This window comes from Dreissena polymorpha, chromosome 9 (assembly GCF_020536995.1).
Source record: "Dreissena polymorpha isolate Duluth1 chromosome 9, UMN_Dpol_1.0, whole genome shotgun sequence".
NCBI classification, from domain to species: domain Eukaryota; kingdom Metazoa; phylum Mollusca; class Bivalvia; order Myida; family Dreissenidae; genus Dreissena; species Dreissena polymorpha.
In genome coordinates this window covers 62570525-62594281 of record NC_068363.1, presented here as the reverse complement: position 1 = coordinate 62594281, position 23757 = coordinate 62570525, and the positions used below count along the sequence as shown (strand labels likewise).

Genomic DNA, 23757 nt, shown 5'->3' with positions numbered 1-23757 from the left:
TCTGTGTACGTATCCATTTGACTTACCAAATAAACATTATTGGTCCATGCATCCACATTAAAAGTTATTATTGCTTTGATCTTAATATGAACATTGCTATGGGAAAATCAGGCTTAACCCTTTGCATTCTGGGAAATTTGTCGTCTGCAAAAATGTCATCTGCTGAATTTCTAAAATTAGCATTTTCTTCGATTTTTTTCAAAGAATACTATCAGAATAGCAAACAGTTTGGATCCTGATGAGACGCCACATTCTGTGGCGTCTCATCTGGATCCAAACTGTTTGCAAAGGCCTTCAAAATTCGGTTCCAGCACTGAAAGGATTAGTATATGTGCATACATTGTCAGTACAGGATGATCAGGGATGACTCTTTCAACTGTTATGGCAGTCTCTTCTTAACAAATAGCCAGTCTAGGCTGACATTGTTGTCCCTGATAAGCCTGTACATAATGCACAGGCTAATCTGAGATGCCACTTAAGGCACATCCATTAAGCCCCTTTTTCCAAGAGCAAACCTAATGTCTTTGGTTGGATCCATTTTAAGAAGTTTTGCAATTAATATATTCTGTAATGCCAATGATTATTTATGTTTCATTCTTTTCATTATGTTTTTTGGTTGTTTGTTCACAATTTCTTCTACCGTTTTACTCTATAAAGAACATATTTAAAATGAATTCCACCTTCAAAAGAATTAGTCAAATTATCAAAATAACTTGTACTGATCTGTTGGTCTCATAATAATTAAATAATGCACCTGAAAAGCCTGAAAGCGATACGAAACAAGATATACCGGTAACCACTTTTTAAACAAAATAAATAATAAAAATGTTGAAACCACAACCTTTTTGTATTTCATAAATCAATTCATTTTTTAATGGACTGGAAAACACCAGTTTATCAGCAGTTTTAGTGTCCTAAAATAAAGGCATGATAACAGCAATTTATCACGATTGTTCACAGGAAAGCATAGCATTTCCTGTTGGATTGTGTGAATAACATTTCTATACAGAAAAAAATATCAATTCCGTACAGCTGGAAAAACACACTATGACACTAATTATACCATGAATAAGAATATATACTCTAAAAGCAGATCTATTACACACATAAGTTTTAACCCTTTGCATGCTGGGAAATTTGTCGTCTGCTAAAATGTTGTCTGCTGAATTTCTAAAATTAGCATTTTCTTCGATTTTTTTTCCACAGGATACTGTCAGAACAGCAAACATTCTGTGGCGTCTCATCTGGATCCAAACTATTTGCAAAGGCCTTCAAAATTCGGTTCCAGCACTGAAAGAGTTAAGCTAGAGCCAGAAATGTAATATTTTACAAACCTTAGCAGTCTGTCAACCTTTCATTAAAAATACATTAACAATAATTTCTATTCACTCAAAACAATACAACAGGCCATTGGATCACTGGTGACTGGATTTCCATGGGTGTTTTGAAATGCAAGTTTTGTTATTTTCTTTAACAGTTCATTGATTTATTTGTTCTTAACCAAATCTTTTCTTGTAAGATTCATTTTAAACAGAACTGGTCCTGTTTTGCAGTCATTTTATATGACATGTTCTGAAAAAATATTCAAAATATAAAATATAAATATATATGTTTAAATTGAAGTGATGGAAGTTTAACTATATTGAATACAAGTGAGGTAAAATTGATGGATTTGTAAGTAAACAGTTGTATTTTTAAGAAACATGTGACTTATTTAACAATATTGGATTAAAATAATTCTTTGGAGAAGCTCCATACAGATTCTTTGAAAACTATGGCTACAAGGTGAGCATTCATCTAATGTCAGAAATAAATCCTTTAAGTAATCTATAAAACCTTATATGAAACATGTCTTATGCCATATTCAACCAGCATAGATCCATCCCTGCTTTCTCAATCACATTGTAAAGTCACTCAAAGTTTTGTGGTTGCATAATTGAACAGGGTAGCCGGACCAGACTGAGCCATTGAGCAGGCTGGGCCGCAGCTATGCTGCCCACATATGGCATAAGCCCCATTTTCGCATGATTATGTGAGCATTTATAAGTGAATACATAAAATCTATCTTGATCATTATCGAAACAAAGTATAGACACTTCATAAGGGCAAGTTTTGTTTACAATGGCATTCAATGTTTTCATATTTAAGGATTTAGACTGATTTATTAGTTTGTACAGAAGTGCACCATTTGATAACCAATCTGTAAGGTAAAGCTAATATTGCACTGAGTAATAATCACATTGGGCAATATTTAAATCCTTTTAGTGCACATGAACAAGATAGCGACGTGTTCAATGTCAGATTATAACTACATCTATTTTTTTCAAAAATATAAAATAAAAATTCAATTTCCGTTTCTAAATTGTGCTTCTGTATGTATGATTGTGTGTCTATACAAGTATGAATGTATATTAAAATGAAATATGATATTAAAAAATGGCCTGTTTATAAATACTTAAATACATATGTTAAACTTTTATACTTAGTATAAAGAACAGAAGATCTAATTTTTTATACGCCTGTTTTGAAAAACGGGACGTATTATAGTTTCACCCTTGGCGGGCGGTGGGTGGGCGGCGGGCGGGTGGCGGGCGGGCGCCGTCCACAGCAGTGTCCGCTCTCTAATTCAAATAGTTTTTATCCGATCTTCACCAAACTTGGTCAGAAGTTGTATCTAGACAATATCTGGGTCAAGTTCGAATATGGGTGCTGGGTCAAAAACTAGGTCACGGGGTCACTAAGTGCATGTCAAGGATTTAGCATGGTGTCTGCTCTCTTATTGAAGTAGTTTTCATCCCATCTTCACATTACATGGTCAGAAGTTGTATCTAGACAACATCTAGGTCAAGTTTGAATATTGGTCATGCTGGGTCAAAAACTAGGTCACGGGGTCACTTAGTGCATTTCAAGGATTAAGCATGGTATCCGCTCTCTAATTGAAGTAGTTTTTATTTGATCTTCACCAAACTTGGTCAGAAGTTGTATCTAGACAACATCTAGGTCAAGTTTGAATATGGGTCATGCCGGGTCAAAAACTAGGTCACGGGGTCACTTAGTACATTTCAAGGAATAGCATGGTGTCTGCTTTCACATTGAAGTAGTTTTCAACCGATCTTAACCAAACTTGGTCAGAAGTTGTATCTAGACAACATCTAGGTCAAGTTCGAATATGGGTCATGCCGAGTCAAAAACTAGGTCACGGGGTCACTTAGTGCATTTTAAGGATTTAGCATGGTGTCTGCTCTCTAATTGAAGTAGTTTTCATCCGATCGTCACCAAACTTGGTCAGAAGTTGTATCTAGACAATATCTAGGTCAAGTTCGAATATGGGTCATGCCGGGTCAAAAACTAGGACACGGGGTCACTTAGTGAATTTCAAGGATTTAGCATGGTGTCTTCTCTCTAATTGAAGTAGTTTTCATCTGATCTTCAACTCATTTGGTAAGAAGTTGTGTCTAAATGATATCTAGGTCAAGTTCAAATATGGGTCATGCCAGGTCAAAAACTATGTCACGAGGTCACTTAGTGCATTTTAAGGATTAAACATGGTGTCTGCTCTCTAATTGAAGTAGTTTTCATCCAATCTTCACCAAATTTGGTCAGAAGTTGTGTATAGATGATGTGTAGGTCATGTTCAAATATGGGTCATGTTAAAGTTATCAAGTTGTCCAAAACCTTCAAACGGGCGTATCTTGTGTCTGTATGGCACTCTTGTTACTAAATGATATATGAGCTGTGTCATACAATAATGGTATTTATGCCATATGCTGCCATCATAGCAATTGCGCAGGCTGGTCTGGAGCTATGGTGTCAGCTTGAAATGTCTCGCAAGGTTTCATGGTCATTGGCATTTACTGTTAGACGCATTATCCTTCAAGTTTTATAGGTCCTATTGTTATTCAATCAAATTTACTGCATAAAACTATGTAGGCAGAGTGATTGCTTATACAGGGTTTAAATTGGAAGATGGTGCTCAAGACATGTTTGTATGATTTGAGGTCCTTAATAAATAATAATATTTTAGGATGATACAGGTTGTGATCTTATAAGAAAAGATATGAGTGTCTGACTCTCGGAAAGGGGGTTGGTAAAGTATCTGCACAGGCTAATCTTGGACGACACTACACACATGCCTTAAGCCCTGTTTTCCCAGAGCGAGGCTCGTATCTACACTTCATGATGAAATTGTTATAGTATTTAACGTTTAAGTATACTACCAGCATATATGAGTATTCTGCCTAGTATGGACAAATCATTACAGCGATACATTCATACTGTTACCTCATAATAATACAGCAATGAATTTTAATTATTGACCTTCAACATGTATAGTTGCATAATAACAGACCATAAAAATTATTATAGATTTATTTTTTTATACATTTTATAAAAACATAACAAATGTTATGTATTATGCAACTTTCAGATTAAAAAATAAATAAATACCGGTAATATGGGCAAACAGCAAATTTAATGATTTAACACATACAGAAAATCAATTTAAAACATTATGTGAGCATAACATATGTTAAGAACATTTCACTTCATGAAATATATACAAAGAAAACGTATAGAGGATATTTGTTTATGTCAATGTAAGATAATTTGTTATTTCACAAGTGATCATATAAATTATATTTTGCGCAGCGAGTGAAAATATTATTTTTCTATGATCACGAGTGAAATAACAAACCATCTTACATTGACATGAAGAAATTTTCTGTTTCTTAATTTATGCCCCTTTTTCAAGAAAATAATTAAAAGCTGTTTCCCTTTTGCTGAAAAGTTACCCTTTCTCGGAGTTTCTCCCGTGGCTTGCCTCAATACATTTCAAAACACAAAATGACATCATTAGTGTGACGAAATGACGTCGTTATACCAGCGAAATTCTCCAGTTAAACTCTTTTACAATGTAAATAAACGGTGAAAAAGCATAAAATATAAAGAAAAGTTGGATTCGGTGGAATGTCGATTTTAATTCACTTGTGATCATAGAAAAAAAATAAAATAATTATTTATGATAATCTAAAAAAAAAAAAAAGAAGTTCCTAAAATTTGTTCTTTTCACCTGTGAATATAACAATTTGTTCTTTTCACTGCTGTTATTTCACTGCAGAAATGTCATATTTTATCATAAGGTATAAAAGAAATATGCATCTTACAGATATTACTGTTAAAAAAGGAAAACAAATAATTACCTTGTGAAAATGGCACATAAGTTAAGCGATTTGTTTACAAAGAAAATTATAAACATTTAAGTCAATAGATATAATGAAGGTCTTTTTATAATTCATTGTATCAAATTTCATATGTGAACAACGTTTGAATGAGAAATAAATTATTTAATCTGAACAATTTCAAGCAAAAGATGTATATGTTGTAATGATATTCAGGTTATTGAAATCTAATCTTCAACATCTAATGAACTGTTTAAAATAAAACCAATATTCTTTTCACTTTTCATTCTTGAATAAGGTACTGCATTGACAATATCCACATTTATTTGACATAAAATATGGCACCCACTGCTTATATAAGTTGTATCAATACACCTTAAACTTAAATAAAATTATTTGTTGAATAGAAATACGAATTTAACCTGACATCACGGACACAATGGCTAGAACTTTGTTTATGATTTGATGATCATAGGATTAAAATGAAATCCAATCAATATTTATAGGTTGCCAAAGCTAGTGACATTTGAAGTTTCTACCATTGACTGATTAGTTATCTGTTAGCTGGAGTGCTTTTCAACAAGAGTTGAGGTTTCAAGTGTATGGTGTATGGTGCACCCCATTTTAATAGACTTTGTAAACTTAAAATGTAAACTTAAAATTTTAAATCGGTGAGATCAACAGAGAAAGTTATTACAAGGAATACCAAATGCACATAGAGTATATATATGTTTTGAAGAAAACAAAGTGTGTGTTATCTCTCTACAATCAACAGCATTTAGTGTAATGATAAATATGGATCTTGTACAAGTGTAAAATGTAATATATCAATATTTATTTCTATTCAGTGCAATAAGATAATAAGAGTTCATTGCATAATTAGTAACAAAGGAATACGAAGTTACTGTTACACAAATTGCCAATATATCCAAAATATTGAGATAATATGAACTATAAAGAATTTATGTATAAAGTAATTGTTCTAAGAAAGAAAAACACAAAGTGAAGTAGACAGTAAGTGTTCTAAGAAGAAAAACACAAAGTGCAGTAGAAAGCTTTATTTATTTCTTGGAAAACATGAAAAAGCAAGTTAAATCTCAAAAGAATGGCGTCCTCAAGTCACATCAAAAGAAGTAAGTTAAACAGTGGAGAAATATCCCATCATTTTGAATCAATAACATTAAATTTTACATACATCATGCGTACAAAAATTATTTCGTTTTTTGATGAACGGATATTATTTGACATGTTTGGTCATTTCAGGATTATTTATCATAAAATGTCTTTAAATAATCTCAAGCCATGGTTGTACCTTTGTTTTCAAAGTTTCTAAATTTATTAGTAAATATAGTGCTCTAGCCATACCCATGGAATAAAATTTATTAAATACAAACAAATGTATGTTTATTGAATAAAAAACAACAACAACATACTACTAGAGACTTAACATATACATTTTATTGGAATGGATTTAGATTGAGTTCAATGTTTATATTGAATTTAACAAGAAATGTGTCCATAGGGACCCAACATACCTCTTTTGTCTTAAAACCCTATCTGCTTACGTCATAAACGTTGAATGCAAATATCCAAAGTTTGACATTTGGAAAATATCACTATAAAACCCATGTTATTGACTGTATTTACTATAATCCTACCTTTTAAATAGGTTTAATTAACTTTCACAATTGTATAAATACAACAATTGCTTTAATACATACCAATCAACTGCTAATTCGCCAATACTTTACACCTGATTAGAGTTGCCTGATTAAAGAAATAATCTGGTTAGATTGACAGCTAGAAATGTTTAGATTGAATAGGAATTTCATTCCCAGTATTAGTTGTATGTATTATGCATTTGTGTTTACATATTGGAATCCAAGTAACCAGTACTCTTACAAATTCTAAACTGTTGAATGAAAATCTAATTAAATTTGCTCCCAAATTAACTTACTAGATAAAAGAAAGTTGGGGCAACTTTTGAATTACAGCTCTATTATTGCAATATTCAGCATTATTTACTTAGAACAAGCATACATACAATTATGTTGCAATCCTATGCTGTGGGGGGGGGGGGGGGAGTCTTTAATACCCTGATGAAAACCCACCTGTCAAGTATGGTATTAAACAGTCAAACTCATATGAACTGAGAGGAGGATTTGAACCCAGGACGGTAAGGTCTGAAGCTTAGTGTACAGCCAAATGAGCAACTTTCAGGGAACACTTGGCATAATACATAGTATGTATTACGGAATATTACGCTAGTCAATTGTTCCACGTGTTTGTATCACTTGAGTGGCTTGTGTGATGACGTGTCTAACGAGACTGATACAAACACTTGTAACAATTGACTTGCGTAATATTCCTTTTATTATAGACAACTTTGAATCATTTTAGTTAAAAAAATGAGTTAAAGCATTCATAATTAACCAAGAATGCTCTTATATATGTATTCTGCATTCAAAGTGACGTCATTAAAAGTAGCCGGCTAGTATGGTAATACCGAATTAGAAAACTAGCGAGTAGCATAATACGGGAATTATTTCTGTGCAGTTGTATTATACCAATTGATACAACTTGTATTTTTAGGGAACATAAAGCAGGTATATAATAAATGTTTATAAAGTGTAGTCCAATATTAGCCTGTGCAGTACCCTCAGGTCAATCAGGGAAGACATGTTCTGCTTTTATGGAGTTTTCTGTTTACAGGAAGTCTCTTCTGAACCCAAATCCAGTTGAGGCGGGAAGTTTCTTCTCTGATTAGCCTGTGTACATGCATTAAGCTTTCCCAAATTGACGCTCAAATAATTTGCAGGAAACTTTTTTTTAAATATTTGAAATGGTCAAATCAACAAAGAATATATTGTTTTGTTTAAATTTAAGATGTGCATTTTTAAAATATAATCAATATGAATGAGGCAGTAATTACCAAATGAAATAATACATGTACCATATTTAAATAGCATTATTTGATTTCAAGGTTCAAAATATCATGGGCAATATTTGTTCATATTGATTGAACACCATTATGTCTATATAATGAGGTGTTAATCACACGGAGGCAAATATAAATATCCGCAAATATAATTATCGATACTTCAGTCCAGTGGAACTGGTCTATTTATGAAGAGGTGTTTCGTAGTAGGGAATCTGAGTTGTTTGATTTCTAGCAACCAAGGATTGTGAAATATGAACAAAAACTTGAATATTATTTTACATTAACTTAACGAGCTAATCTGGGACAACAATTTCTGTACATGCATTAAGCCCAGTTTTTCCAGAGTGCTTACAGTATATTTATTAATCATTAATCAATTGTTTAATGGGGGACTAAGGTGATATACTTCCAATTTACTATTGTTTGTATGCAAGAGACTCGCTTGTTTTTATTATTCCTTCACTGTAGCGTGTTTTTTTACACCAATAATATTTGTCCTAGCTAGAAATGGCACGTCAGAGGCCGATGCGTATCCCCACGCCGCATGTTTGACCCAGGGGCGCCCCAGGGTTGGTAATGGGGCCATGCATAGTTGAGATTAACCGTATTGTCATAAGAGAAGTTCAGTATCAATTCGAAGTGAATCGGTGTAAAAATTAAGAAATTATAGTAAAAGGCAATTTTGGGTGGGCGTGGCCTATGTGGGCGGGGCGCCCCAGGGTTGGTAATGGGGCCATAAATAGTTGAGATTGACTGTATTGTCATAAGAGAGGTTTAGTATCATTTTGAAGTGAATCCATGTAGAATGAAGAAATTATAGTAAAAGGCAATTTTGGGTGGGCGTGGCCTATGTTGGCGGGGCACCCCAGGGTTGGTAATGGGGCCATGCATAGTTGAGATTAACAGTATTGTCATAAGAGAGGTTCAGTATCAATTTGAAGTGAATCAGTGTAGAAATGAAGAAATTATAGTAAAAGGCAATTTTAGGTGGGCGTGGCCTATGTGGGTGGGGCGCCCCAGGGTCGGTAATCGGGCCATGCATAGCTGAGATTGACCATATTGTCATAAGAGAAGTTCAGTATCAATTTGAAGCGAATCGGTGTAGAAATGAAGAAATTATAGTAAAATGCAATTTTGGGTGGGCATGGCCTACGTGGGCGGGGCGCCCCAGGGTTGGTAATGGGGCCATGCATAGTTGAGATTGACCGTATTGTCATAAGAGAGGTTCAGTATCAATTTGAAGACAATTGGGGTAGAAATGAAGAAATTATAGTAAAATAACCTAAAAAAATGAGTAAAAATCTCTGACCCGGCCCCACCCCAACCCCCATAACTTTTGACCCAGGGGTCAGATCGAAATTCCAAATAGTTCACTTCAGGGTCGCTCATATGCTCATAGCTACCATGTGTGTAAGTTTCAAGGTTCTAGTGCTAATAGTGTAGGAGGAGATAGTGGCCAGGACGGACAGACAGACAGACGGACAACCAGACAGACGGCGGAGAAAACCACAATATCCCCACGCTTTTCACAAAGCGTGGGGATAATAAAAGACAATCATAAATCATACTTTAAGAAAATTATGTTAAAACTTAACACACTATGTGATCATGTGTGGTAATCATTATTTTTCGCTTACATCTTATCATTACAAACAAAGACACAAAAGGATATAACCAATGTGTAATGTAAATGTTATAATCCGTTTTAACATGGTTTTAGTTAAACACCTCAAGTAATAGAATTCACATTGTATCAAAAATATATTGTTCAGAGTCAGAATTTATATAAAATCAGACTCATTACCCAGTAATCAGTTGTTTAAACAAGCAATAATTGTGTTAACCATTAAGTAGCGTCAACTGCTTATGGACGACTTACACATTCTGATGTTTATTTCATAGAATTAAGTTTTTCAATAAAAATTCATGTTATCAGTTAATAGATAAAATATAGATAAGAATGACCGAAATTTTATTTAATACAATATTTTATAGAATTACACATTTATCCATCAAAATTGGCATTAGTTTCACACATGAGATACCATAACTGATATAATATCAGTTTTTTGTTTTCAAAGTCTGATATTGTTACAAGTTATTATTATTCTACTTATATATCAGAAATAATGTTGCTAAATGTACAGGATATATAATGTTGAATTCAGATGAGACAAAATTATACTTGAAAAATGTCCCCAAGTGAGAAACGATGACGAACGCATGCACTTAAAGCACTCTTTACTGGAAGACGCCAGCGATCAGGGCACATATTGGGCTTGATTAATTTCAATATAATCCCTAAATTCAATAGAGGACTTGAAGCTTTGAAGCTTTAAAAAGTATCTGTCTCTCAGCAAAGAATGAAGAGCGTTTAATAAAAGCCATGTTATGTATCAAATGTTAACGTTAATGCATGTTTAAGTCTGGTAATATTGATAAGACTCCATGATATCAACACATTGATTCACAGAATTATTTGCATACTGTTAATGTTTTGTGGTTAGCAAACTTTTAAAAAGATATTTTGCAAAGATTATGTACTCAACTGCGAAAAAGTAGTTAAAAACATAATGATCATGTCAAGTTATTGTTACCGGTAAGAATTTGATATAACATTTATTAAATTAAAGCACCTAATTCCTGAGAACAACTGTTTTATTCATCTGATGAATATGGTTTACTGCAATAACCAACGCTTGCACGTTGATTATTTCTTAAACAAGATATGAGCTTCCTTCAGGGAAAACTGTGCTAAATGCATATGTGTAAAGTTTTTCTCAGATAATATAGCCTGTGCAGTCTGCAAGGGCGAATCAGGGACGACACTTTTTTTTGGTCGAAGACATTTGCTTTAAATGAAGATTATTATTTTATTATTCTATTATTTTCAGTGGTTCAGAGCACAAGACTGTGCGCCAACTACCTGTCGGGAACGACATCAAGGTGAACACTCTACTGGCATCGACAGAGAATGTTACAGAGGCCAAGGCGATGCTGATACAGAATGGTAAATCTAAATACCTAAAAGACGTGCACAAATCATCCAAAGAGGAGGAAGTTCACACACCATTGGCCATGAACCCTATAGACCCAAAAACTCTGTTGCTTTTTGACACCATCAAGCAAGGTTCTGCGCAGAAAGTCAAATCCATATTCAGACAAAAGAATCTCAATTTGAACACAAGGAATCTGAATGACCCTAGATGCCCGACTGCGCTGATTGCGGCCTGCGAGGCAAACAGCACAGAGATTGTTCAGCTGTTGATGACGAGCAAGAAGGCGAGACAGATCGATGTCAACCAGGAGGATAAGGCAGGCAGGAGACCAATCTGGTGAGCACCATGTACTTGAACCAGGCTCTGGGAAAATGGGGTTTAATGCATGTGTGTTAAGTGTCATCCCTAGATTAGTCTGTGCAGTCTGCATATGCTAATATGCAAAGAAATTTTTTGAGTAGCCCTGATTTTTCTTCAGAAGAAACTTCCTTTAAGCAGAAAATGCTTTAAAAGCCTTAAGTGTTGTCCTTGATAAGCCCATGCAAATAGCACAGGCTTATCTAGGATGACACTTTACCAACATGCATTAAGCCCTCTTTTCTCAGAGCGAGGGTAATTTTATTAAAACCCAATGACCAATCGAACTTTTGAATAAGCCCACTCATCCAGCAAACTTCACAATAAGGCTGGTTAATTCCTTCATTAAGGTGTCAACTCAAGCCAAAGACAGAATACCTGTCATGGTAAATCTTTGACAGAAATAAATAGTTTCACAGCGAGATATACAGCCATTTTTTCCATTTACTTACGAACACAAATTACTGGACCCTTATTCCTATAAAGGTTTGAATATCTGCTATTTAGAAACTAAATTTCAGGGCAATGCCAACATTCTAATTAAAATTATTAAGCAGAAAGAGTTTTATATGATTAGAAACAGTGACCTTGACAAGACTGGCCTCAAATACAATCACAAGCTAATTTTGCATGTTTAAGCTACCTTAACACAAAATTTACAGAAAACAATATGTCCATTTTAACTAAAGTTATGGAGCGCTTTTTTAAAGATATTTTAACTCAGTGACATTTATACAATCCCAAGCTAGGTCTCTATGCAAACTGGCTATATTCAAAGTTTAATCAAGCTAGGTCAATGCAAAATAAAGTTATTGACCTTAAATTTGGTTGAAAACCTGGTTACAAAATACTAAATTCTTCAAATTAATAAATTCCAGCAGACCATGAGCGGAGTGAATTTTGACAAATCTTAGCATTATGTTATGTCAGGTCATATAAAACTGAAATGAATATCACTAAGTTATTGCTTATCTGTAAATAAACATTAAAAACATCATTTTTCATTCTGATGCTCATAGATTAAACAGCATGTACCTGTGCCATTTTGTTTTAATTCCTCTGCATGTGATTAAAAAATTGTTGTTTAATAACAGCTAACAACAAACTCACTCAAGCCTTTTCTATCTGCAGGATAGCAGCATGGAAAGGAAATGCAGACATTGCAGACATTTTGTTGAACACAAAGGGTGCAGAATGTGATGTGAATTTCATAGACAAGGAGACCGGAACCAGCCCCCTGTACAGAGCCATCCTGAGTAACAGTGCTGACGTGTTACAACTCCTTATACGAGCAAAGGCTGATGTTAACATGCGCAGGATGGGCAAGGACCTCAACTGTGAAACACCACTGATCAAGTAAGGAACAGCTTTAACACAATGCTTATTGATTTGAGCTGCATTCTGGGAAGACTGAGCTTTATTCATGCGCGTAGTGTCATTCCAGATTGGCCTGTGCAGTTTGCTCAGGCTAATCAGGGATGAAATTTTGCGCTTTATTGGTACCTTTTTCTTTAAAGGTTTCTTCTTAGCAAAAAATCCAAATCAGGCAGAAAGTCTCTATCCTGATTAGGCTGTGAAAACTCCGCAGGCTAATCAAGGTCAACACTTTATGCATATGCATTTACCTCAGGTTTCCCTGAATGATGCCCTAATTTTTAAAAATGATTGTGTAGACTCTGGCACAGGCTGTTGGATAATGGGAAGCATAAATGATACAGTGATGTGTGTTGTCAGTTGACTTTATCTTCATGCCACTTCTCTTGAACTGCTGAGCAGATTTTAAAGAAACTTCAAATGTATGATGTTTGGTAAACCCTCTTTTAATGTTGTTTAAAGTGTTCTTGTCTGCTGCATAAGTCAGTCACAATGGCTACATTTTTTTTAATGGAAACTTCAAGAATGCTCTGAAAATGCATGGCTCAAAGGTTAAATATTTGATGTGTAATATCATACAGTGGTCCTTTACCAAGTTTGTTCTAATCATGACCTCGAGTCAAAAATGGCAAAAACCCAGGGTTAAAATATTTGCATAGACTAACATGGCAAAATAACTTAGACAATCTTCCCCACAATGACAAGGCCCAAAGGTGTTTTATTTCCAATGTAATTGGTAGTCCTCTACCAATTTTGTTAAAATCTTGCCCCAGGGATCAATATTGGCCCTGCCCTCTAGGAAGCTTGTTTCTGTTATATTTTATATTGTGAACAAGAGCTGTTTTTGTGAAACACAATGCCCCCTACTGCGCCCCTTTGAAGCCATATATTTGACCTCTGATCTTGAAGGATGACCTTGACCTTTCACGACTCAAAATGTGCAGCTCTATGAGATACACATGCATGCCAAATATCAAGTTGCTATCATCAATATTGCAAAAGTTATGACCAAGGTTAAAGTTTTGGGACAGATACACACATACAATGACAGACAAACACATACAAGGACAGACAGACAGACAGACAGGCGAAAAACAATAAACCCCCGATCATTCGATACGGGGGCATAATGACAGACAGACAGACAAACCAAAAACAATATACCCCTTATCATTCAATCCTGGGGCATAATGACAGACAGACAGGCCAAAAACAATATATCCCCGATCATTCGATCTGGGGGCATAAAAATCTTCTTCTGTGAAACCGGGAGGCCCAGAGGTTTGGTATCTTGCATGTAACATCCTATTGTGGGCCTCTATTAAGTTTGTTCATATTATGATCCTTGGATTAAAATAAGCTTCACCCTGGGTATGCTTGTTTCAATTATATGTATATAATGCAACTTTAAATGCTCTTCTTCACTGAAACCATTTTGGTATTTATTTATTATGTTACATGGAATGGTGTTCCTCTACCATGTTTGTTGAAATCAGGCCCCATGGGTCAAAAGATAGCCCAACCAGATGTTACTTGTTCCAATAATATGTATATAGTGAAAGCTTAAAAAATATTTTGCTCAGAAATCACAAGGCTGAAAGGTTTGGTATTTGTTGTGCATCATAAAATTATGGTCTTTGAAAAAGTTTGCTACAACCAGGTTTTCTGATATGACACAAGATATGTGTTTGTTAAAAACTTTATGTCCCCTACTGCGACGCTTTGATTAATTTTTTTATAATTTGGCAGGTTCACATAATTATCTCCCTTTAAAACTTATTACTTCCCTTGGATTTGTTTTTTGACCTTGAAGGATGACCTTGATTTTTCACCACTCAAAATGTGCAGCTCCACGAGATACACATGCATGCCAAATATGAAATTGCTATCTTGAATATTGCAAAAGTTATGGCAAAATGTTAAAGTTGGACCAAACAAACAAACCAACCAACCAACAGACAAGGCAAAAACATTATGTCCCCCACTATAGTGGTGGGGGGACATAATAATGAAAAAAAATGTACCAAACTGTTTTTGATGATTTAAAAACAGCATTTCAAGAGCAATTATCTTTGTCCTTTATTAAATCTACCTTAATTAGAACCTTTGCTGCAATAATGTCTCAGCCTAGGTATAATCAAGATTTTTTTCCTAACGGGTATAAAATCAAGCTCAAAAGTCACGATTATTACACTCATATACACTGTAAAAGAAGATAAGATTAGAAAAGTTTCTCTGGGTTTCAGATCAAATAACTTAATTCATATATATACGAGTCGTGTTCTGAGAAAACTGGGCATAATGCATGTGCGTAAAGTGTCGCCCCAGATTAGCCTGTGCAGTCCGCACAGGCTAATCTAGGACGACACTTTATGCATGTGCATGAAGCCCAGTTTTCTCAGAACAATGCTCATACATACTTCTAGCATATCAATAACAATTTTGTTCAGTCAGCTTTGGGCTTGCATAGGGAAAACTAAATTAGAAATAACCTTTAGATCTAGAACAAGAATAGCGAATCTTAAGATAGATACAAAGAATAATAATGTAGTGATCAAAGCATGCATATTAAATATTTAAATGGATTATGTTCTATGTTTTACTTTTCTTTCCACAGGGCTGTACAAATGAACAACCAAGACATAGTGGACCACCTGGTGAATGCCCTGTGTAAGATACAAGCCAAGACGAAAGAAGGCTTCAACGCTCTACACTTCGCAGTCGCTTACAAGCGGTTTGAAATCGCTGAATACCTGCTAAAGAATGACATCAAGATACACGCCAAGAGCAACAACGGCATAACCCCGATGGCAGTGGCCATTGAACACAGGAATCCGGCTATGGTTAAATTGCTGGTAGAGTATGGGTACAAGATGAATAAACGCTACAAGTGGAAGGAGACTCCACTGTCCCAGGCCATCAATCTGCACTGTGAGGTAGAGGCCATGACTTTGATTCATCTCGGTTGTGAAATGGAAAAGAAGCGGGGGCAATCGTACTTCTACATGGCAGTGGACGAGAACCTTATGAAACTGGTCAAATTTATGGCCGCTGTATATCCTCAGTCCTTACAAGAGCCATGGGTCAAAGAACGTGAATGGCCAGTGTCTATCTACCGGAGACCTGATATCATCAATTGGCTGGAACACCAATCACAGAAGGTCAGGTCCTTAAGGCAATTGTGCCGAGGCAAGATTTTCAGGCTGATGGGAAAGTACCCCGAGAGCAAGTTAAAGACACTGAAATTACCTGAAAACTTACTGGAGTACTGTTCCTATAGGTCTCATGTACGTGATGAATTTTTCCTTAGGGCTCCGCTGGACATCAAAGGTGATTGTCCGGTAGACTGCCCAGCAATTTGTTCCAAGAAGTACTGTCCACCAATAGAATTCTCTAGCTCCTCTGAATCTGATAGCGACATCGATGATGATGATGTAGGCAATAAAAACTCTCATGCCAATGGCAAGTGCAAGCATAATCATGAGGACAGCGCAGCAAAAAAATGCTGTGACTACTGTACATGAAGTTACTTGCAAAACAAACTGTGAACAAATTTGCTGGGTAATTAAACAGTAATTATCTAATAAATAGCATTTTACATTTATATGCTATAATGCAAATGGCAAGGGGAGAATGTCTTTCATTGGAGAAAACAGATCAAATTCAGCACTGTTCTACTTATTTAGTGAAATCAGCTTAGCTGAACTTCTTGTATCAGGACTGAATGTTTCCATGAATGTATATCAAATGATATAGTTTTTAAACAGCAATACTTTTAAATGCTACTTTTTAATTAATGTTGCCCTTACTTAGACAAGTGATGTCCAAATAACTTAACAGAGAACAGTGTTAAAACGCATACTTGAAAAGTTAGTACCTGTTCATCTGTATGCCACTTTATTTTTGATCCAAACTTGTTTCTTATAAATTCTGTGAGGATTTGGGATGAGGAACAATGTGCTGTCAGCTAAATGTAGCTCCATCTCAAAGTAAAAAAATGTGTTTAAATGTTTTTACACTGTGCACAGTATTAGAGCAATGTTTTAAAATAATCTTGTAAAAATGGGATCATAGCTTAATGCAGTAGGTTAGTTATGTAAAACAGTTGTTGGTAACTATTGAGATTTGAAAATAAAAAGCATACAGCTGTTTTTGTTGAGTTATATTTGCTGACAACATTGTGTGTACAATCAATGAATGGTAGTTCTGATTAATTGTATAATACATTAATGACAATTCAGCAAGGTTAACATGTATGTTTGTTTCTAAGACAATGCTTATTGATTTCTGTAGAGACTAGAAAAACAACAATCTTTGTTAAATTACTCAATAAAGAATGCAAAACGTATTTCTGGTTCTAAGCTTAGCATAAGAAAACAGAGTTTATTGATTACAAATAAAATAGTCAAAATTTTTTTTGCACTCTTGTTCTTCACCAGGCAAGAGAAAAGCTCTTAGTTAATCTACATGATTAATGCCTATTAACAACTACTTAGACTCTTGATTCAGTAAATGTGCTTAGTCATACAAAATGGGGTCTTAGACTGGTAGGAACTACCTTGTCCACTTTAAAAGTTCTGTGATCTCATCAGCAGACAGGATAGCTCCTGACCAGACTGCAAATTTAGTCAGGAGCTAAGCTGGCAGCTTTTTAAATAAGACCCATTTTTGCATGATGCAGCTCTAACGATTCGGATTGCATCAAAATTCAAAGTTAATATTTATATGCCTATGAACAACAATAAATTGAAAAAAAAAGAAGTTTCAACCTATTTATTTGAGCTCTATTGCATCCAAAGCCTAAGGCTTATATAAAAGCTCCCGAGTCCGTTTCCTGGGCCTAGAACCAGTACTTGGTGTCTTTGGGGTAAATCTAAAGAACGCTCCCACAATGATGAACCCGTGACCTCCCGGTCCCTAGGCGTACACCTTATCCATTACACCACGGCGACCTATTGAACATTGAAAAAATGCAGGCGCTTTATATTGTTTAACATCTTTATTAAAAGTCTGACTTTGTATTATTTTTTCATAACAACAATACAAATTAAATATGACTGAACGCAAAGAAGTCAATACATGTACACTACAATCTAGTAAAGAACAATTAAATACAGGATTTCTATATTCTCTTTACACAGAGGGTAACAAGTGTCAAAGCTCAATCTACAAAGATAAATAGTTTGACTTCTAGCATAGCAATAAAATAAATTACATCCATGCACAGAAAAGAACTTATAAAATATAACACCATAGAAATACATACTTTTATTCTTACTGTTGAATAACTTTTCTTAATTTACATAATTAAGGTAGACAACAGGAAGACAAACAAGATGTTTGTGAAACACTTTGTCTCCCTAATATATTTGACCTTTGACCTTGACATTTCACCACACCAAAATCTGCAGCTTCATGAGAGACACATGCATGCCAAATACCAAGTTGCTATCTTCAATATTCCACAAGTGTACATTAAATGAGCGATTTTTACCAATATATTTGACCTTGAAGGATGACCTTGACCTTTCACCACTCAAAATGTGCAGCTCCATGAGATACACATGCATGCCAATATCAAGTTGCTATCTTCAATAATGCAAAAGTTATTGCAAATATTAAAGTTTGACTCAAACCAACAGGGAAAAAACACTATAGTGGTGGGGACATAAAAATACAAATGCAACACTTGCTACTGACTGCAGTAATAGTTATATTTACCTTAAGTAGTTGACAGGCAAATACAAATATTTAACAAACATAACAGTTAAATATTAACGTAATCACACCCATATGTGTTTTCAAATAAACAAATAATGGAGGTTTTATATCTCACATGGTTTGGGTATATTATTGTACTAAATGACAAATATTTAAATAAAGACTTATGTAATAAATCAAAAAATGAAAACCTTGAAGTCATTAAAAACATTTTGGAGCTTAAGATGACAGAAGATAAAACCCATTAGCACTAGAAGCACATATATTCCATCAGAAAAGGACATCCTTTTAACAAGTAGGCATGTTTGTTTGGGCAGTATAAGGTTTCTATAGAATTCAGCACACTTTGTCCTTGCAGTGTAAATCACACATCTAGTATGTAGCACGCCTTTTTTTGCAGAGTGAATGACATTTTAAATATTCGGAACATATTTTATGTTAGTGTAAATGACACTTTAAGAATTTAGCACACTTATCTTCATTTCAAGTACCAGTATCTAGCACACTTTTCCTGCAAGTGTAAATGTTAATTCTAGGACAAAGCTCAATTTTTTTTTCTTGTCAAAGAGAATGACACTATGTGTAGTAAATAGCACACTTTTCCCAGGCAATGTACATGTAGATTTTAGTTCATGATCTCACAGCCTTTCTTCTGGCTGTGTAGATAACGCTTTCGTTGCTGTAAACATGGGAGAGATGTGCATGCAGGGAGATCCTCTGCATCATCTGATCCAGCTTATCCCTGCAGACAGGCTCGGGTGTGTACCACTGGCTGATCTGTGCAGTCCAGTTACGGCAAGGGTACTGGAACAACGCCTCACACTTCTCATGCAGCTTGGAGATATACAGAGAGGTTGTCCGCACCGGACATTTCTCGGGGACTCCAGGGGTGGCGTACATTTTTAACAGCTGTTCATCACTAAGATAGCCTATCACTGAGAATGAATAGTACACGCCATGTTCATCACTTTGAAGCACCAACTCCTGCTTTTTCAGGTTTCTCAGCACACATCTTGGCATCTTCCCCCTGCATAGATGGTACACAATATCGAACCAGACTTTCCAGGAGAGGGCAACAGGATTTTTATCAGACAATGTTTCTGACCTGTACAGTTTCTCCATGTCACTGTTGGTGATAACTGCTGGCATGGCAAGATCATCAAAGCTGGGCTTGAGAAGCCTTTCTGACATGACTTTGGCCAGGACTGTGTTGGAGTCTGCATAATTAATGTCCTGAGCGATGCTTACAGTCACGTGGTTGCCACTGGGTAGGGAGGACAGGTAGAGCGACAGGGCACGCCTGAATGTCTGCAGGTCCTCCACAGAGAACAAGCTGCCGTCAAGCATGCGGGCATGCATGTAGAAACAACATAGCTGCCTGTTAATCCAGCTGGGGGTCTGATGTTCAAAGTCTGTGCAATTCAGTCCAATCTCTCGCATAAAATCTGCAAATAAAACTGTTTTTTAATAAATATTTCCTACTTACAGCTTCTTATATTCTTTTGCTTGACAGCTGTAGAAATATTCACACACTTTGTGCAGTTGAAGACATTGACCAAATGAAAGTACAAATATTTAATATCACTATGATGACAGCTGAATAAAACAGCTTTTTGTATGATCAAACCAATATATACAATGCCATTGTAGATGGGGGGTAAGATAATTGAATGGAAATGTTGTAGTTTTTACAGAAAAAAGTAAAAATATTTTGTCCATATAAGGCTTTCTTGTGAAGCCTCATCCAAAAACACATGGAGAACAATTCTAACACAACACTTTTCAAACCTGAATATTTTTTATTAAGAATTGTACATGTGATCATTTTACTACATTATGTGCAAGCTCACTATTAAATAATTCATCCTTGACGATAGGGTTCATACAAGCTGGGTTCTTATTACAAGGAAAACATAAAATTAATTTAAAAAACCAACATGGCTTGTATGAATATGCAGGATTAGAACTGCAAAATCGGCATGATGCAGGCTACCCACTTGCTAAAGCATCCCATTGTCACAAATGAATGATCTTATTATATGAATGTAGTAAAAAAATCACATGTACAATTTGAAATCAAATCATTACTCAGAAGTGAGATATTCAAGTTTGAAAAGTGTTGTGTAAGAAAAGTCTCCAAGTGAGTGTTGTGTTAGAAAAGTCTACAATTGTACCTCTAAAGACCTCTTTAGCCCAAGACATTTGTTTCTCTGTAGCATTTGAGTAAAATTTTGCCTTCTTTGCAGGGGCGCAGCCAACCTTGTACATGCCCTCCAGTTGTCTCTTAACACCTGTACAGGTCTGAAATAAACATACAGTAATTCTTAACATTTGATAACCGTACAATTTAAAGAATCTTGTCTGATTGCATTTTTAGAAAAGATTGTCTGAAATTGCAATTCAAAATAATCCTATAAAACAAATGATGGTTAATAGTTTGAAACTGTAATAAGATGTGTTTCTATACTTCAATACCAACTTAAATGGTCATAATTGATTAAAATAATTAGGGTTTCATACCTTTAATGCGGTATTGTTGGCTTGCAACTCTGTTACTGAAGATGGTCTGCTTGTTCCATCAACGACATTAACTGCATTAAAAATTGTTATACTAAATTATAACGTATGCACTTTTAAAAACGTTTTTCCATTGTTATAAGTATGTTGTGGTCTTTATGTACTAATGCCTGCAGAGTAAACAAGAGCTTTGGCACAGACATGATGTATACCCCAACATGCTGCATTTACATAGAATTTTTTGCATGCTGTCTTCACAAAACAAGAGAAGCTAATGAATAGCAATGTTTAACAAGAGCACCGCCTTGCAGGTGCAGACCGCTCATCTATTTTCTTTTTAAAGGTGAAGGGACTCTCATTTTCAATCACAAAGTAGGGAGGAGTGGAGTGAAGAGGGGTGTATAGTGTGGGGGTGTGGAATTTATTACATTATCTTCCAAAATCGCGAAAAAAAAAACGCAAAAAAAAAAATCGAGGGGGGGGGGGGGGTTGGGGGGGATTCTTGGGTGCGATGGTTGGACGGTATTTCAAACATAAAATAATAAAATAAATATTTGTGTTTTTTAACCGTTTCCAAAAAAAAAATTGCGGGGGGGGGGGGGGGTCGGGGGGGGGGGGGGGGGTATAGTGTGAGGGTGTGGTGGTAATTTGTGAGATGATCTTAAAAAAAAAAAAAAAAAAATTAGGGGGGGGGGGGGGGGGGGGGGGGAGGAGTCGGGTGCGGGGAGGGGGAGGGTTGGGGGGGATTCTTGGGTGCGATGGTTTGGACGGTATTTCAAACATAAAATAATAAAAATAAATATTTGTGTTTTTTAACCGTTTTAAAAAAAAATATTGGGGGGGGGTGGTATAGTGTGAGGGTGTGGTGGTCATTTTTGAGATGATCTTAAAAAAGATATAAAAAAAAATAGGGGGGGGGAGGGGGGGGGGGCACGGGGGATGGTTTAAGTGGAGTCTATTGTGGTATGTCAGGTAAGAGTAGTTTTGTCAAAGTATCAATCAAATCTAATCATAAATAAAGAAGTTATGGCAATTTTAGCAAAATTTATTAATTTGACCTTGCGAGTCAAGGTCATTCAAAGGTCAAGGTAAAATTCAACTTGCCAGGTACATTAACCTCATGATAGCATGAAAGTATTTGAAGTTTGAAAGCAATAGCCTTGATACTTAAGAAGTAAAGTGGATCGAAACACAAAATTTAACCATATATTCAAAGTTACTAAGTCAAAAAAGGGCCCATAATTCGGTCCAAATGCCAGTCAGAGTTACATAACTTTGCCTGCACAGTCCCCTTATGATAGTTAATAAGTGTTGCAAGTTTGAAAGCAATAGCTTTAATACTGTAGGAATAAAGTGGACCTAAACACAAAACTTAACCAAATTTTCAATTTTCTAAGTATAAAAAGGGCACATAATTCTGTCAAAATGCCAGTCAGAGATACATTACTTTGCCTGCACAGTCCCCTTATGATAGTTAGTAAGTGTTGCAAGTATGAAAGCAATAGCTTTGATACTTAAGGAATAACATGGACCAAAACACAAAACTTAACCAAAATTTTCAATTTTCTAAGTATAAAAAGGGCACATAATTCTGTCAAAATGCACGCCAGAGTTATCTAACTTTGCCTGCCCAGTCCCCTCATGATAGTAAGTAAGTGTACCAAGTTTGAATGCAATAGCATTGATACTTTCTGATAAAAGTGGACCTAAAGGCAAACCTTAACCAAAATTTTCAATTTTCTAAGTATAAAAAGGGCACATAATTCTGTCAAAATGCACGCCAGAGTTATCTAACTTTGCCTGCCAAGTCCCCTCATGATAGTAAGTAAGTGTACCAAGTTTGAATGCAAAAGCATTGATACTTTCTGAGAAAAGTGGACCTAAACGCAAAACTTAACCGGACGCCAACGCCGACGCCAAGGTGATGACAATAGCTCATAATTTTTTTTCCAAAAATAGATGAGCTAAAAATTATTATGCCATTATCATTTATGGCCATTTTGACCTTTGAACTCTTGAATTCTTTTGCATGACGTGCTGTCCAATGACTGTGAACAAAATAAATGTACAGAGTCATTTTAAAATCTCACAATGACTGACATAGTTATGGCCCGAACAAGCTCATTTATGGCCATTTTATACTTTTGAACTCCAAGTGTGACCTTGACATTGGAGATATTGACGTAATTCTTTCCCATGACACACCGTCCAATGATGGTGAACAAATGTGCCAAATGATTTTAAAATCTCACAATGAACGACATAGTTATGGCCTGGACAAGCTCATTTATGGCATATTTTTTACCTTTGACCTAAAAGTGTGACCTTGACCTTGAAGATATCGACATAATTCTTTTGCATGACACACCGTCCAATTATGGTGAACAAATATACCAAATGATTTTTAAATCTCACAATGAACGACATAGTTATGGCCCGGACAAGCTCATTATGGCCATTTTTGACCTTTGAACTCAAAGTGTGACCTTGACCTTGTAAATATCGATGTAAAACTTTTGCATGAAACACCGTCCAATGATGGTGAGCAAATGTGCCAAATTATTTTAATGTCTCACAATAAATGACAAGGTAATGGCCCAGACAAGCTCATTTATGGGCATTTTGACCTTTGAACTCCAAGTGTGACCTTGACCTTGGAGATATAGACGTA

The 23757-nt window shown here is 35.4% G+C and overlaps 2 protein-coding genes across 6 annotated transcripts in view; one reads left to right on the top strand and one right to left on the bottom strand.

Annotated features, from left to right (window-relative positions):
- Window positions 1-1657: 1657 nt before the first annotated feature.
- Window positions 1658-16999, top strand: LOC127845228 (poly [ADP-ribose] polymerase tankyrase-2-like). Of its 2 annotated transcripts, none has more exons than XM_052376036.1 (4): window positions 1658-1785; window positions 11013-11453; window positions 12606-12830; window positions 15466-16999. In XM_052376036.1, exons 1-4 carry the CDS (start codon window positions 1775-1777, stop codon window positions 16370-16372), a joined length of 1584 nt encoding a protein of 527 aa, XP_052231996.1. In that variant the 5' UTR covers window positions 1658-1774; the 3' UTR covers window positions 16373-16999. The 2 variants fall into 2 exon arrangements, with proteins under 2 accessions (XP_052231996.1, XP_052231995.1); XM_052376035.1 differs by lacking the exon at window positions 1658-1785 and adding an exon at window positions 5598-6310.
- A 79-nt stretch (window positions 17000-17078) lies between these two features.
- LOC127845224 (uncharacterized) overlaps window positions 17079-23757 on the bottom strand; it is a 31308-nt gene continuing 24629 nt past the window's right edge. For 2 of the 4 annotated variants that reach the window (XM_052376024.1, XM_052376025.1), the window contains exons 5-7: window positions 21090-21160; window positions 20744-20870; window positions 17080-20014 (exon numbers count right to left, since the gene is read on the bottom strand). In XM_052376024.1, the coding sequence (XP_052231984.1) occupies window positions 19200-20014; window positions 20744-20870; window positions 21090-21160 (1013 nt within the window). In that variant the 3' untranslated portion in view covers window positions 17080-19199. Of the gene's footprint in view, window positions 20015-20743; window positions 20871-21089; window positions 21161-23757 lie in introns of all 4 variants that reach the window. The other 2 variants (XM_052376026.1, XM_052376027.1) reach the window with 2 other exon arrangements.